We start from the raw sequence: 18,025 nt of genomic DNA on the forward strand, positions 1-18,025 counted from the left end.
TACTATGCACCACTACACACTACACTATACACTACACTATGCACTACACACTACACTATACACTACACTACACACTACACTATACACTACACTATACACTACTATACACTACACTATACACTACACTACACTATACACTACACTATACATTACTATACACTTTACTCTACACTAAGTTCAAAATACGTACACTACACTATACACTACACTACAATACACACAAAATACAAAATTTTGACTTAAAACTTTCGTGACTGCAGCAATTGATATTCTTGGTTCTTTAAGTAAAGTCACTATACGCTACATTATACACTACTATACACTACACTATACACTACATTATACACTACTATACACTACACAATACACTACTATACACTACACTATACACTACACTATACGCTACTATACACTACACTGTACACTACACTATACACTACACTATACACTACACTATAGACTACTCACTACTATACACTGCACTATACACTACACTATACACTACTCACTACTATACACTACACTATACACTACACTACACTTTACACTACACTACACTATACACTACACTACTATACACTACTATACACTACTATACACTAATATACACTATACTATACACTACTATACACCACTACAAACTACACTATACACTACACTATGCACTACACACCACACTATAGACTACACTACACTATACACTACACTATACACTACTATATACTACACTACTATACACTACACTACTATACACTACACTACACACTACACTATACACTATTATACACTACACTATACACTACACTATACATTACTATACACTACTATGCACCACTACACACTACACTATACACTACACTATGCACTACACACTACACTATACACTACACTACACACTACACACTATACTATACACTACACTATACACTACTATACACTACACTATACACTATTATACACTACACTATACACTACACTATACACTACACTATACATTACTATACACTTTACTCTACACTAAGTTCAAAATACGTACACTACACTATACACTACACTACAATGCACACAAAATACAACATTTTGACTTAAAACTTTCGTGACTGCAGCAATTGATATTCTTGGTTCTTTAAGTAAAGTCACGTATATAGAAAACAATAAAACTAAATTAAAAATAAAATAAAAATTGTAATTAAAATAAAAATGTGATCACAAATAAGAAATGTATTTAGAATTTTATTTTATCATTTTAATTTTCTTTTCTATCTACGTGACTTTACTGAAAGAACCAAGAATATACTACATACTACACTATATCATACACCAAGGCTGTATCCATGGAGATAACATTGTGGGGGACCAAATCTTCCAGGGGGTCTGGGGGTCCCAACCCAGAAAAATATCTAAATTTGAAAACTAATTTCCTGCCTCAAATATTAAAAAAAATAACTAACACATGGGATGGACTTTTTATTTATTTTTTACAATAATGTCTAATAGTGTTACTGTATTACATTGCTCTGTTTTTCTTTTCTTTTTTACCGTTTCTTGTTTCATTGTATGTTATTTATGAGATTAGGGATTAATAAAGTACAGCCATAACCACAATCATATAAACATAAATCTACGCATTGATTTATATGAAGACAAGTCCAGATATTGTGGCCAAGGTTTAGCAAATTGTTGTTTTTATTTACATAGCATAGCAATATTTTTCATATAAATATATTGGGGGGGGGACATTTTGAGCAAATTTGAATATTGGGAGGGATGTGTCCCCCCCCCAATATATATTATAATTATAGCCTTGCACTAAACTACCCTATATACTACACTATACACTACAATTGGAAACATTACACTACACGACTATACACTACACTAGACACCACAATACACACTACACCATACACGACACTACTATGCACTACACTACTATGCACTACACTGTACACTACAATATGCATAGTTCAACATACCTACATACGTACAAAGCTGGACAATTACAAAAAAACCTACAAAGGCAAACGAGAAGCAATCAGAAATGCGACGTTAACCGAGGAGGAGGAGGGTGTACCACATTTCACGGGCAGGCGTGATGCGTTACATTTATGTGCTAGGCAGGTGGACAGCTCGGTAATGACTCCGAATAATTGAAGGAAGGCAAAATAGATTTGCTGGATGTGTAATGACAAGACAAGTGACTGAATATCAGAATAATATATTTATACTGGAGGAGGAATCCGAAAGGCTATGAAGCTCTTAACTCACAGATGTCCAGTAGGGGCACCGGGTAGTTAGAATGTTACAACAGCAACAAACACAAAACTCACAAACACGATCGGAGTGCAAAGTACAGGAAAGGAAAAAAACATCACTTTAATAACTATACATTATCCGTCTTTTTCCAACATTATCTGGCCGATCCCAGGCCGATCAGGCAAAACCGCTCCGAAGTCTCCAGTCTGGCGATCGTCACCACCATGTGCATAAAACAAAGTAGCTGCGGTTGATTTCAGTGTTGACATATATACAGTACCCTATATACTACACACAACTTACACAGAGGATAGGTCTAGTGTTAGAGATAAAGGGTAGGGCTAGTGTTAGAGATAGAGGGTAGGGCTAGAGTAAGAGAGAGAGAGAGGGTAGGGCTAGAGTTAGAGATAGAGGGTAGGGCTAATGTTAGAGATAGAGGGTAGGGCACGTTTTGATTTAAAGCGTTCGTGACTGCAGGGATTCATATTCTTGGTTCTTTCGGTAAAGTCACGTAGAAGGGAAACAATAAAATAATAAAACTAGTGTTAGAGATAGAGGGTAGGGCTAGTGTTAGAGATATAGAGTAGGGCGAGTGTTAGAGATAAAGGGTAGGGCTAGTGATAGAGATAGAGGGTAGTGCTAGAGTTAGAGATAGAGGGTAGGGCTGGTGTTAGAGATAGATGGAAAGACTAGTTTTAAAGATAGAGGGTAGGGTGAGTGTTCGAGAGATGGGGTAGTGCTTGAGTTAGAGATAGAAGGTTTTCAAGTGTTAGAGATATTGTATAGTGTAGGGATAGTTTTAGATATATAGGATAGGGCAAGTGTTAGTAATAGAGTGTAGTGCTAGTGTTAGAGAGAGAGGGTATTTCTAGTGTTATAGATTGAGCCTAGGGCTAGTGTTAGAGGAAGAGGCTAGGGCTAGTGTAAGAGATAGTGTAGGGCTAATGTTAGAGATAGAGTGTGTTTCTAGTGTTAGAGATAGAGGGTAGGGCTAGTGTTAGAGATAGAGGGTAGGTCTAGAGTTAGAGATAGAGGGTATGGCTACTGATAGAGATAGAGGGTAGGGCTACTGTTAGAGATAGAGGGTAGGGCTAGAGTTAGAGATAGAGGGTAGGGCTAGTGTTAGAGATCGAGGGTAGTGCTAGTTTTAGCGATAGGGGGTAGGGCTAGTGTTAGAGATAGATGCAAGGACTAGTGTTAGAGGTAGAAGGTATGGCTAGAGTTAGAGATATAGGGTAGGTCTAGTGGTAGAGATAGATGGAAGGGCTAGTGTTAGAGATAGAGGGTATGGCTACTGTTAGAGATAGAGGGTAGGGCTACTGTTAGAGATAGAGGGTAGGTCTAGAGTGAGAGATAGAGGGTAGGGCTAGTGTTAGAGATAGAGGGTACGTCTAGTGTTAGAGATACAGTGTAGGGCTAGTGTTAGAGATAGAGGGTAGGGCTACTGTTAGAGATAGAGGGTATGGCTAGTGTGAGAGATAGAGGGTATGGCTACTGTTAGAGATATAGGGTAGGGCTAATTTTAGAGATACAGGGTAGGGCTAGAGTTAGAGATAGAGGGTAGGGCTAGTGTTAGAGATACAGGGTAGGGCTAGTGTTAGAGATAGGGGGCAGCACTAGAGTTAGAGTTAGAGGGTAGGGCACGTTTTGATTTAACGCGTTCGTGACTGCAGGGATTCATATTCTTGGTTCTTTCGGTAAAGTCACGTAGAAGGGAAACAATATAATAATAAAACTAGTGTTAGAGATAGAGGGTAGGGCAAGTGTTAGAGATATAGAGTAGGGCGAGTGTTAGAGATAGAGGGTAGGGCTAGTGTTAGAGATAGATGGAAAGGCTAGTGTTAGATATAGAGGGTAGGGTGAGTGTTAGAGAGATGGGGTAGTGCTTGAGTTAGAGATAGAGGGTTTTCAAGTGTTAGAGATATTGTATAGTGTAGGGATAGTTTTAGATATATAGGATAGGGCTAGTGTTAGTAATAGAGTGTAGTGCTAGTGTTAGAGAGAGAGTATAGGGCGATTGTTAGAAATAGAGTGTATTTCTAGTGTTTGAGTTTGGGAGTTGTGGTAGTGTTAGAGAAACAGGGTATTTATAGTTATAGAGACAGACGATATTTATACTGTTATAGATAGAGGGTAGGGCTAGTGTAACAAATAGAGGGTACTTCTTTCGTTAGAGATCGAGGGCATGGGTAGTGTTTGAGATATCGGGTAGGGCTAGTGTTAGAGCGAGAGGGTATTTATAGTGTCAGAGATAGAGTATGGTTCTTGTGTTTAGAGATAGAGGGTATTTATAGTTTTAGAGACAGAGGGCATTTCTATTGTTATAGATAGAGGGTATGGATAGTATTAGAGAAAAAGGCGAAGGCTAGTTTAAGAGATATAGGCAAGGGCTAGTGTTCTAAATAGTGATTGAGAGTAGGGCTAGTGTTGTAGCTAGAGTGTTGGGCTAGTATTAGACAGAGAGGGCATGGATACATTTAGAGATAGATTTGGGCGAGTGTATTTGATATAGGGTAGTTCTAGTCTTAGAGATATCGGGTAGTGCTATTGTTAGATCTAGAGGGTATTTATAGTGTTAGAGATTGAGGGTAGTGCTAGTGTTATACATTGAGGATAGGGTTAGAGTTAGAGATAGAGGGTAGGGCGAGTGTTAGAGATATAGGGAAGGTCTAGTATTAGAGGTCGAGATTGAGGCCAGGGCTAGTGTTAGAGATAGAGAAAGAGGGCATGGTTACTTTTCGATTTAAAGCTTTCGTGACTGCAAGGATTCATCTTCTTTGGTTCTTTCGGTAAAGTCACGTAGAATGAGAATAAAATAATAAATTGATAAAATAAAATAACACAATAATATTCTCACGACGTTTCGGCCACAACACAAGGGGCCTTCATCAGGTGAAGGGACGAGACTGTCTGGTAGGACAGAGACGGCACGGCTACTTCTAGAGATAGAGGGTAGGGCTAATTTTACATATTGAAGGCAAAGCAAGTGATAGAGATAGAGGGTAGGGCTTGTGCCCCCTCACCTGCGCTGGAGATCACCGTCACCACACTCAAGCAGACCATTCCAAGCAGCAGGGCTGGGCGTGCTGGAGCCATCATACAAACCTCCTGCAAACTCGTAAGTATTGGGCCGTGGAGCGGCCTAGAAAGGGGTTGAGTTGGGGCTGATCACTCCCTACTCACTGAGCTCCGGAAACAAGTTTGCTTGTTTTCTAAAGCAGAGTTTGTCGATCCTGCTTTTCCGGAGCTGCACGCAGCTCATTCTGTGGTTGCTTCGTGATACGTTATTTGGGAGTGCCACGGTAGCTAGGAGCTGTTAATCACCTTGCCTCGTATACAGGAATCGTGGGTTCGATCCTGACCCTGGCGCCTGCTCTTTGTTTGGAGTCTGCATCTTTCTCTCCCGGTGGTCGCGTGGATTTTTCTCCGGATCCTTCGCTTTTTCCCTCCACATTTAGGATCAACATCACACGTTTTACATTAATTGGCCACTGTTATTTATTTCCACGTGATAAAGATATTATCGACTTCTTTGAGCTATCATTTGTGATAGACAGGTCGCTGCTGATAAAGAGCTACGTATCTCAGTAGTGGGCCTTACCTTGTAATATAAGAAATAGTTATTAGTTCTGTTTATTTATTAACGACTTACCCTATCGTGTTTACTGTATTGCGGGGCTTTTACGTCTAAGTGTACCTGAAGGTGGGATGGAGCTCGCTCGCTGAGTCTGAGGTGCTGACAAAATTCACAAGATAATGCAATTATTATTATTATTCTTGCTGCGTTGGCTGTCGTTGTAACTTTGCAGTCCCCTTGCCCCGTACTGGACATTTGTGATGTCTAAATATCTGCATAGCTCATCGGATGCCTCCTGCTGCAGTCTAAATAAGCATTCTGATTCCCATCCTGTTGTTTATGATCAGAATTACATTGAGGGAGCGAAACGTGTGGATTTTAAAACATGTAGTCGCATGGCATACACAACTTAGACCAGAGGACGCCAAAAGGATACAGCCTTTTGGCGTCCTCTGGTCTAACACCGTTTGAGACGAGGCTCGAAAGAAAGCTGTCTCTGGTGTGGACCAATCCTGTTTCAAAGACAATGCACATATATTATCAGTGTGTTTTTTGTTTGCATTCTGACCACAAGTATTGTGGTTAATGCAGACATGATTCCTTGTAAAAGGTTTCAGTTTGGTGTTTTAACATCTTAACATCTGTTTTGTTGCCAGAAAAAGAGGGAAAATCTATTATCATATTTTGGTACTGGCAAAGGATGTCCCATGAAAGTATTACCTGTTATCATAATTATGAAACAAGAATAAGAATAATAATAGGTTTCATCCTTTGTGTAATTAGGAGGATGCAGGGTTTTTACGTCTGAGTGGACCTGGAGGTGAGATGGAGCTCGCTCCCTTTTATCGGAGGTGGTGATGAATTCACGAAGCAAGGCAATGATCGTGTTGGCTGTTATTGTAACTTTTCTGAGCCCGTGCCCCGGTACTGAGCATCTGTGAAAGAGCTTCATAGCTCATCTGATTCACCCTGTTGCAGCCAATATAAACATTCTGATTCTGATTCTGTTTTGACAGCAATTGCATTCAGAGACAGAAACGCGTGGATTCAAGAACACACAGTGCAATTACATAGAAAAAAATATGTGGAGTGTAATAGAGCTGGCTGGTGGACAGCAGCGGCAGCTGTGGTGGAGAGACAGTAAACAGGGTGATCACGAACTGGGTCAAGGGTCACGGAGGACCCCATCTGGAGGCCCCTGGAACCTGCTAGCGGGTTCGAGAAGGGAGGCGCGGTCAGGACGGAGCCAGGCCGCGCTGGTAGCATGAAAGGAGCCGAGAGTGGGAGCTCGAGGCTGCCGGTTCTGGGAGTGGACCCGTCTCGTCATTGCTGTCGTCTCGTCACCGTCGTCGCTAATCATCTCCGCTAGATTTTGTGCTATGAAGGAGAGCAGTTGGCTATCTCAGTCAATGCCGTCAGTGTTAGATGGCTCGTGTCGTGTACAGGCTAGCTGAGCTACTGTGGAGTGGGTGCAGACGAGACCGTGAAAGTTGTTTACAACGAAAGCGACACTACATATCTCTTAATGATTATTAACAATAATTTAAGGCTTCTTTACCTTTCTGGCAATAAACAGGAGTTGTGTTAAGATTATCGAACACCAAATAGATGCCCAGCATTACAAGGAATCTAGTACTGCATTGACCGCACACGAACTTGTAGCAAAACATGCAAACGAACACGCTCTGATAATAATGATAATAATCTACTTGCCTTGTCTTTGAAAATAATTGGCCTACACCAGAGACAACAGCCTTCTTCATAGCCTAGTATCACTAACAGTGTTATACCAGAGAACGACACAAAGTGAACAATACACATGACAATTCACGTGTAGTGGGTACAGATTGAGACCGAGTCTTCTCTGGAGGCAACACGTTTATTTATGACAATAATAAAGGTAACACAAGGTCCCTGAGACAAAGGGGTAATGGCCCCCTTCACCCGGTACGCTCGTGAGGTATAGCCACCAGGCTAGTGTCCCCTGATCACTGGGACCTCTCTCTATATCACAGCCCTCCAGTTCGGAGGGGACCTAGGGGAGGCTAGCCTGACCCGACCCAGCCGAGGTCCTCGGATCCCGACCACTGGTTCACTCGGTCCCGGCCCTGACAAGGACTTCGGGTCCGGGGGTTCCCAGGGTCCTATTCTGGGCTGGCTCTTCAGTCGTCTGCTTGACGACGACTGGCAAACCCGTTCAGAGGTCCGACTTATATACAGCTCCCAGGATCACTCCGCCTCTGGCCACGCCTACTCTCTAGAACCTTCTTGAGGGACCTGGACTATTGCGTAATCTCCCAGCCCCCATTGGGGGCCTGGGGTGTGTACCTCAGGTTCCCAACCACCCTCTGGCCTAACGGCGTGACTCAGTACAGGCCGGACTTGCTGCTGCCCCCTGTTGACCCTTGACTGGCACTACACTAGGTCAGTAGTGGTGACGGCGTATAACGCTAACAATACCCACTACACACGTAATAGAACACTTACAGCTCGGGTCGAGCAGTTAAATCTAATGGACCTTTTTGCCAGAGTCTGAAATGATTAAAAATAAGAATATGTTTTAATCATGTATGGCAAAGTAAAGGAAGTTTTATGATGTTCAAACACCAAACAGATATATTTTGCAAGTCATTAAGTACTGCATTAACCACACAAACTTGATAGCCAAATCCGAACAATTCCCAGTCCACGCAGGTGTTGAATAGTTTAGGTGGTGGGGGTCTAAAAAACACACCTCTGCCTCATCTGGACATTTGCCGGGAAACAGTCAGAGGTTCCTCCAGCTCGCCCCCCACAATCCATTTAACAGCACTCTGGTGACTGAGCACAGGGCGGAGATTGAACCAACAAATTGCCTCCTCTTGTTTCACGGAGTCGCAGGAAAACCTACAGGGTCTCCCAGTGCACTGAGTAGAAGGCCTTCTGCAGGCCAATGATGGCCACGAGGAGCACCTGCCCATAGTCCGGATAGTCCCAAAGGGTCCAGGATCTGGTCTGTCCGTTGATCTCTTCCATGTGAATCCGGCCCTGTTCTGTATCCTGTGCTCTATAAGATAGTGTCTGTGGACTCTTGACAGGAGGGTGTTGGCTGAGTACCTTGCCACAACTCCCAAGAGAACAGTGCCAAAGCGATCATGGTGATCGCTGCAGCAGCTTCATCTCACTTTCCCTTCCAGATGGGAACAATCATCCCCAATCTCCAGTCGGAGGGGACAGAGCCCAATCTCCACGCTGCAAAACAATCACAAAGTGGAGCCGCTTTTAGAAAATGTTTCCCATCGGGTGAGGCTGGAACATTTGGCCGCATGCCCAGCCCTCCGTATGCCCAAGCAGCTTTGTTTGGATGGATAGAGGGGGCTAAATGGGCTTGGCACGGGCTGGAGAAGATATGGAGGGATGGGGTATTGGAGGATGTAGAGCTGAGTGGACTTGCCGATGACTGGTACCAGCAGTGTCAAGATTTGTCTTTTTGGAGGAGGCACGCAGTTGGAAGCAGATAACACGCAGCAAGTTTGCACAGTAGCGGGCACAGGTGGTGCATCGGCCATTCATCTCAGTCAGTCAACCCATGCAACCTGGGTCTGTCCCGTGGCCACCTGCCAGCAGCGAGCCTTCGAAAGTTCACGTAGCCTCAAAGTACACCTAGCCTAGCACAAGCACCGCGTTGACGTCACCACCACTGGAGTGCCAAATGGCGGTTGTTAGGTTTATATAGCGTACTAGCGGGAAGTACCTGGCATTGCCCAGGCGAAAAGGACAGACACACACATAGACCTACACACACTTAGAAACATTGACCCACACACACAAAGACATCGACTTACACACACACACACACACATATGGACTCACACACAAAGAAATGGACTTACACACTCACATGGAGCCACACACACACATCGACTCTTACACACACACATGGACCCTCGCACACACACATCGACTCACAAACACACACATCGAATGACACACGCAGACACATCGACTCACACACATATGCACGTACACACACACACACACAAATGAATGGACTAACACACTCAAATGGAGCCACACACACACATCGACTCACACACACATCGACTCACACACACATCGACTCACACACACATGAATATACACACATACAAAGAAATGTACTTACACACTCACATGGAACCACACACGACTCACACACACACAGACACATTGACTTACACGCACATCGATGCAGACACGCACATTGACTCACACGCACACATGTACTTAGGCACACACGTAAATATAAACAAATGAATTAATTTTATTGTAAAATCTCCGTTGTCTATGCACACACAAACCACGCACACACATTGACTAACACACACACATCGACTGACACACACACATATCGACTCACGCACACACACATGGACTCTCACACACACATTGACTCACACACACACACAGACACATCGACTCACACACACACACATATCGACGCAGACACACATTATTATTTAAAATTGAAGTAACCTAATTGTTAAATATTAGTTGTGTACACACACACCACGCACACACATGACTAACACACACAGCGACTGACACACAGAGATATCAACTCATGCACACACACATCGAGTCGCACACACATCGACTGATACACACACACACATGGATGTAGACACACACATATGGTGGCAGACACGCACATGGACTGACACGCACACAAGGACTTAGACACAATTAAATAAATATAAATATTGACCAAGTAAATTTCGAAATATTAGTTGTCAGCACACAAAATTATGAATGTAATTTTTGCAAGGTGATTATTTAAAAAGCAGGTTTCTATCAACGGTAGTTGAAACAATAAGATTATTATTAATGACCAAAGAATTTTAAAAATATTAGTTGTGAGCACACCAAAAACATTGTTTTCATATTTTCAAGGTGATTATTAAAACAATAGGTTTCTAAGTGCGTGAGTTTAGTGAAAGAAGCAAGGAAGATAAATCTTAGTTTGCTGCACACAAACAGTATTAATGTAATATTATCAAGGTGGTTATAGGAAAAAAATGGTTTCTATGAAGGTGAGTTGACAAATAAAGAATAATAATGAGCAAGTATTTTTTTAAAAGATTAGTTAATGTAATATTAGCAAGGTGATTATTAAAACACTGGGTTTCTATCATGGTGAGGTTAGGGAAAGAAGCAGGCAAATTGTACTTTACATTGCCATGGTGAGGCCTAGTCCCGTGCAGAGCCCCTGGCCTCGCCTAGAGTGCGCAGCCAGCTGAGGTGTCACCTTCGCAGGCTGTGGGCTGCGCCGCTCCACCTGGCTGCGCTACAATAATACTATTTAAGCGCTATAATATTAATATCTAGGGGCTCTATAGTAGTAACAGGACACATTGGGGTGGGGTGGGGAGAAGAGGACATAACAGTGTTAAGAAATAACCTCAGCGTTTTGTGCGTTTTTGTTGCATGTTTAACGCGAATGAAAATGTTGTGCCGATCATGTGGGCGTTGCTAGGGGCAACCCCTGTCAGCAGTGCAAAGTCTAATTTTATAAATTATTTAGGTAAAGGCAGGTAGGTAGAAAATAATAGATCACGACGTTTCGATCGCAACACAAGTGATCGTCATCAGGTGAGACAATTACAGCAGAAAAACTGCTGAAGCAGGCGAGAGAGCTGCCGTGACAAGGGGCTATGTAGGTAGGGTACGTGGGCGGGGCTAGAGATAGAAGAGATAGGGGGCGGGGCAGCAAGATCGGTGGTGGCGGGAGACCTCGCCAGGGGGAGAGAGAGGGAGAGCTTATAATACTAAAGAGTGCGACTTACCTTGTAGAGTGTGCAGGCGAATAAACAAGGCCGCACACCTCCAACGATGGAGCGTGTGGGTTGCTAGGGGCTAACCGTGATGAGCGTTGTGCACATGCGCAGCTTGCTGTGTTGTCCCGCCCCGAGCGGCGAATGGAAATAAATCAATAATAGCTCATCTAAACAATGAATTTAAACGTAATCGCTAAAAAAACGCTATTTAAACTAATTTAAAGGTGACGAACGGGAAAACGAATTAGCGCTTGCCCACCGCGGGGCTTACGGCATGGTACCTGGCGATTGTTTTTTTACATAAACCCCACCATTTGAGAGCCAAATCCCTCGCAAACGTGCAAACGCAGACAGACAGACACACAAAAAATGACTTTTATAGGTAAGAAGATTGCGTGTGTGTGTTTACTATCGTGTGTGCCATGTGTTCATGTACATGCGGGTTTATGTAGTGTGTGGTGTGCGTGCGTTTGGGAGCGGTGACATAGCGGTTAGCGATACGCTGTGCTACGAACCTGGTGACTGGAGTTCGATTCCCGCTCACGGCCAACACAACAGGTCCTGGGCCTTCCCTAGGTTAACTCAACCTCAAATAAGTAGCTGATGTGGTGTGTAAACATCGCCACTGGGGAGATAAAGGCGGCCGGGCGAGGTATTGGCCACCCCCCTCCCCCACCCCCCGTGTGCCTTTCCGGCCTTCATAGGTCCTTATTGCTAACATCAGTTGTTTCTACATTCAGTAATGCTATACAGTACGGGGGATCTTTGTTTTTGCACATAAGTAGGGAGCGGTGTCGCAGGGTGGGACATCACGCTTGCCCTCTGAACTCGGGAAACCCAAGTTAAAATTTTGTAACCACGGCTAACGTCGTGGGTGAGTTATGAGTCAACCGGCACTTGCATCCTTTGTCCCTGCACATTCCAACCTCACCAACCCGTACGGACCAGCGTGGGGAAGTATGGTCAAGTTACCCCTCGCATGCCTGCGCACACAGCGTAGCACACACGCAAGGCCCTCGTTGTTCGCAAATAATTCGCATGCGGTTCATTTTTTCTCTCTCTCTCACTCTTATCGCCGTGCAGCACCGTGACCACAAAACCCACATCACGGCCTCCCTCACTCCACCGGTTCGTGCCAGTGACAGAGTCGAGTTCTTTTTATAAGTCTTTGCGGTCGACCTCTTAATGTTATGTTTTGTTTTCCGACACTTTCAGCAAAAAGTCAGCCAATCAGATGGCGACCGAAGCCTGCAGAGAGATTAACGTCTAGCCGAAAGCATGGCCCGATGCGACGGTGTGATTGCTTGGAGTGAGAGCCTAAATGAGTGGTGCTTTTTAACCTGGGGTGCAGCACGCACCCCCTGTGCTGCCCTTTCTGTGGGTGCCAGACGTTGCCAGAATTTTCTTAAGAAGGCAAATCATTAAAATAGAAATTAAGCATGGGCACTTAACCACAGCAAGAAAAATTTGAAAAAAGTGGCGGTTTTTTTTTACGTTAGCACCACTTTTTTTCTAATTTTTCTTGCTGTGATTTTCACACCTGATGATGATTGCTTGTGTTGCAGTCGAAACGTAGTGAGAATTTTTACGTTTTATATTTTTATTATTTTATTGTTTCCCTTCTATACAACTACTTTGTTTCCTCAAACCCTATGTATGTGTAGTGTAAGAGTGCCGACTGGTGGACCGCAGTGGCAACTGTGGTGGACAAACAGTACTCGCGCTGGTGAGGGCGTGCACGGTGTGTTGGCAGAGAGGAGGAACTCGGGTAAGGGTCACAAAGGACCCCATTTGGAGGCCCCTGGAATATGCGAGCAGGTTCAAGAAAGGAGGCGAGGTCAGGACAGAGCCAGGCTGTGCGAGGTCAGGGCAGAGCCTAGAGTGGGAGCTCGAGGCTGCTGGTGTGGGAGTGGACTCGTCGTTGTCGTCTCGTCCTTGCTGTCATCTCGTCGCCATCGTCACTAAACGTCTCTGCTAGATATTGTGCTGCAAAGGATAGTAGTTGGCTATTTCAGTCATCGTCGTCAGTGTTAGATGGCTAATGATATGTACAGGATATGCTGAGCTAATGTGGAGAGTGTGCAGATGAGACCGTGAAAGTTGTTAATAAACAAAGTGCCTCCTAGAAACTCTGAAACGTTGCCATTAGAACTGGTATCAGAAGTGGTGGGAAAATTTTAATAGACGTTAGTATATAGTAGAAATGTCGAAGTAATCAAGAAAGAGGAACCCACCCATAGTGTCATCAGAGGACGAGGACAGCGAGATGGTCATCCCTCCACAAACCCCAGGACCCGGGACCCCGGTTACAAACCCCATGAGCTTCAGGAGTGGCGACTGTGGATCACCTGTAGAGGGGCAGCAAACCGCCATACAACGACCACAGGAGATTTGTGCAGTGGAAGCGGGGGGAGGCCGAGACGCCTCTCGCTTTTCATAGAGCTCTGCGGCTTTTGGGCAAGAGGCGTATCCCCAAATGGCGCTCGACTCTTTCACAGCAGAAAAGCTGCTGTCATTGGTGCAGGAGTTGGGGATCGTCCCGACCACCACGGTGGATGACAAATTGACGTCCTTGAATGTGCCGCTGTGTGTTCAGCCCCACAGAAACATGCAGCAATGGCCCAAGGTGGCGACTGGGATGGGAGATGCCGAGGAGCAGAGGCCCACCTGCCGGAAAGTGGAGATGGCGGCTGCAGTGTGCGGCTATGGGCCACACGGGAAGGGCCGCCAAAGAAGGCCGATGGGATGGTGTTGGTGAGAAGGGCGGCTGCTTCTACCATGGGGTCTCACGGCCACCTGCTTCAGGTGTGGTCGGCTGGGCCACGTCAAAAGACAGTGCCACGGTGATAATTCAACATCGGTCGTGCCAGAGACCGCCTCCACCCTGTCTGCTTCTGCTCCTCAAGCCCCACAGGATCCGACCGATCTGATGCCGGAATATATTCCGAGGTAGCCATGTTCAAGGAATTTGAAGTTGTAGCCAAGTCAAGTTCTGCTATTTTAATCCAAGGAGGGGCCGCGCCTTTTAGGCGTTTTTTTGCTGTTCCTCGGAGCCCCCAAGAAGTACAAGATTCTTCCCAAGGCAGGGGACCGGTGTCAAGGACTTGGTTTACGTGAGCAATGTCCGGTTAAAGTGGTCTCTCCCTTGTACTGTCTAATTTGGGAAAAATGACGTGTAAAGGCTAATGGGGATTGAGATGGGGTTGTGTGGTGCTGTGTGTTTGTTTGGTTGTCGTTGTCGTTGATGGGGTTTTTCTTTGTCTGCGCCGCACGCCAAGTGTCACAGCGTTTGTGTTGTCGGATTAACAGGGGGGGGGGGGGGGCGTTGCGAATGTGCTGTGTGGTTGTGTGTGCGCCGACGTGGTCAGTGGGAGCAGGTGTTGGATTGTTGATGCGCGGGGAGTATGGCGACTATGGTTTAGGATTAATTGGGTTTTTTTTGCGTTTGATGGTTTTTGACGACATTCCTCGGTTGTGGGAGTTGCTACTCTCCCTGTCCACCCAGTTATGTTGCAGTCTATCATCCGGGATGGCCGGTTTTATAAAAAAAAAGGAAGGTTTGGGGGTGATGTAGTGTAATAATGCCGGCTGGTGGACAGCCTCGGCAACTGTGGTAGACAGACAGTACACACGCCGGTGAGGGTGTAGACGGTGTGTGGGCAGAGGGGAGGAACCGGGGTAAGGGTCACGAAGGACCCCATCTGGAGGCCTCTAGAACCTGCTAGTGGGAGTGTAAAAGGAGCCTAGAGCGGGGCTCAGGGCTGCCGGTTCTTGGAGTGGAATCGTCTTGTCGTTGCTGTCGTATAACTAGATATTGTGCTGCTGGAAGTTGTTGGCTATCTCATTCGGCACCATCAGTGTTAGACGGCTAGTGTTATGTACAGGCTAGGCCGAGCTACTGTGGAGAGTGTGTGGACGAGTCTGTGAATGTTATTAATAAGGAAAGTGCCTCCTAGAAACTCTGTCTCTGAATCGTTGACACTCCATATTTATTAAGATTATAGATTATTTAACGATCAAAATCCACAAGGGTGCAGGGCTGGAGTAAACGTTAAGAACCACTGGCCTAAATTAAGATGTTTAAGGTTCCAAGAGAATTCTGGTACAGGTCTGGTCGAAGGTGTGGGTGTTTAGTGCCCAGGTGTTACCCGTCCGTGCACTGCTAACCCGACAGAGACCCGAGTTCAATTCCTGCTCACGGTCACCAACATCAGTGACGATTATCTGAACCGGTCCTGGGCCTCCCCAGCGTCGACTCAGCCTCAAATGAGTTACCTGGTGGGTGATGTGTAAACGTCACCACAAGGTAGACAAAGGCTGTCGGGTCTGTTGCTGGCGACCCACCCCCTTCATTTGCTATGCTGATCTTCATAGGTGCTGCTCGCTAACAGCACTGGCCCCAACAGTCTATTTAAGAAATACGGGGGATCTTTGTTTTTTTTGTGTTACCTATCCTGCTCTACAGAGCAGAGACATGCAGACTAAAACTAAACAAATTTTATTTTACCAGATAAGGTCCCACTGAGTTTCATAGCCCTTATTCAGAAGCAACTTGGCAATAACAAATGATAGCTCACTGAAATTCCTGATATTATCATCATCATGAGGGAAAATTATAGAAGCAGCCAAATAATGTTAAACGCGTGATTTTGATTCAAAAATGTGGAGGGGAAAAACTGAAGGACTCTGACAAAAATCTTCCCGACTGTGAAGGGAGAGAGAGAGACACACAAACTCCAAATATACAGCAGAAGGCATCGCCAGTGTCGGGATCGAACCCACAACCTCCTTCAAATATTATCAGAGCATGTTTGCATATATTATCATAGCATGTTTTATTGCATTTTCACCACAAGTACGTGTGTGGTTAATACCGACTTGATTCCTTGCAAATGGTATCTATTTGTTGTTCGAACATCTTAACACCTGTGTTATTGCCAGAAAGAGTTAAAAGCTATTATTGTTTTCATAGTTAACTGCTCCTAACCACCGTAGCATCAGGGTTGGGATCGAACCCACAGCCTCCTGCATACCAGGTGAGGTTGTTAACATCTCCTATCCACCGTGGCTTTAGCGTCGGGAACGAACTCACGACCTCCTGCATACCAGGCGAGGCAGTTAACATCTAGCCACCATAGCATCAGGATCGGGATTCACCCCAAGACCTCTTTGCATACAGGTCGAGGTAGTTAACATATCATAGGCACCGCGGCATGGTCCTCTGCACAGAATACTGGGGGTTTCTGATTTTGTTTCAAGCCATTGATGACTTCTGGAGGTTAGGCTGAGACTTCCCCCCTCCTCCTCGTCGTTTATGTGGGACCACCACAGCCGTAGCTGTGTATATAGGGACTCCTCTACTTACGAACACTCGACTTACGAACTTTCATAGCTACAAACAAACCTGTCTGTATATTCAGTTGCCCATTCGGACCGAGAGTCGTAAGTTCAACCGCCGCGTAATAGATGGCAATGGTGGCATCTACATCTGCAAAACATGAAGAGCAAGTGGCATCTACATCTGCAGGAGATTATACAACTTTTAAAGCAATTCCCCGTGTTTAATGTGCAAGTCGTAGAACATGTTTGGAATCGACAGGAGTAAAGTTGGACTTAGGAATTAATCGACTTATGAACATACCTCTGGAACCTAACTCGTTCGTAATTAGAGGAGTCCTTTTACAGGTACTCCTTGACAGACGCAATAGATGCATTCCTGAAAAAAGTGCGCGAATCTCAAAGTTACCTATGTCAAAAGCTATTTTCTCATAAGATATAACTGTAAAGGAGGGGGTTAGGGGATTTCACTCACACTCACAGACATAATCGCCTATATTATCCTAGCCTACATCAATACAATTACATAGACACAATACGTGCATGGAGAATGAGTGGTGGAGGGAGAGAGAGAAAGAGCAGAGACCTTAAAACCACTTTTATTGCTGCCAGCAGCAATAACACTGGAGCCGATTTCGATGTGAAGTCAGATGGAAGATACAGCTTCTCTCTCAGGTGAAGGGCGGGGTTGAAGTCATCATTGCCTCCTTTTACCAGCCGAGCAGCGTTACCGTGTAACTCGCCGGGAATTTCTAGCGATCGTGTACTTTGTGCAGCAATATTGAGCCCACTTGTGTAGTGTCAACGATTCAGAGACAGAGTTTCTAGGAGGCACCTTCTTTATTAAACAACTTCCACGGTCTAATACTCACACTCTCCACAGTTACTTAGCCTAGCCTGTACACACCACTAACTGTCAAACACTGACGGAGCTGACCGAGATAGCCAACAACTTCCAACAGCACAATCTCTAGTGAAGATTGCAGCGACGATGGCGACGAGACGACAGCAACGACGAGATAAGTCCACTTCCAGAACCGGCAACCCTGAGCCCCCACTC

General features: G+C 44.9%; 1 protein-coding gene across 1 annotated transcript in view; it reads right to left on the reverse strand.

Annotated features, from left to right (window-relative positions):
• The window catches only part of LOC116957395 (uncharacterized), a 53,446-nt gene extending 46,551 nt beyond the window's left edge, over positions 1-6,895 (reverse strand). The window contains exon 1 of the mRNA XM_076055860.1: positions 5,280-6,895. Coding sequence (XP_075911975.1) covers positions 5,280-5,355 — 76 coding nt within the window. The 5' untranslated portion in view covers positions 5,356-6,895. The remainder of the gene's footprint in view (positions 1-5,279) is intronic.
• Between the last annotated feature and the right edge of the window lie 11,130 nt (positions 6,896-18,025).

The sequence above is a fragment of the Petromyzon marinus genome, chromosome 73 (genome assembly GCF_048934315.1).
Source record: "Petromyzon marinus isolate PM22_M1 ecotype Great Lakes invasive population chromosome 73, UKy_Petmar_22M1.pri1.0, whole genome shotgun sequence".
Classification (NCBI taxonomy): domain Eukaryota; kingdom Metazoa; phylum Chordata; class Hyperoartia; order Petromyzontiformes; family Petromyzontidae; genus Petromyzon; species Petromyzon marinus.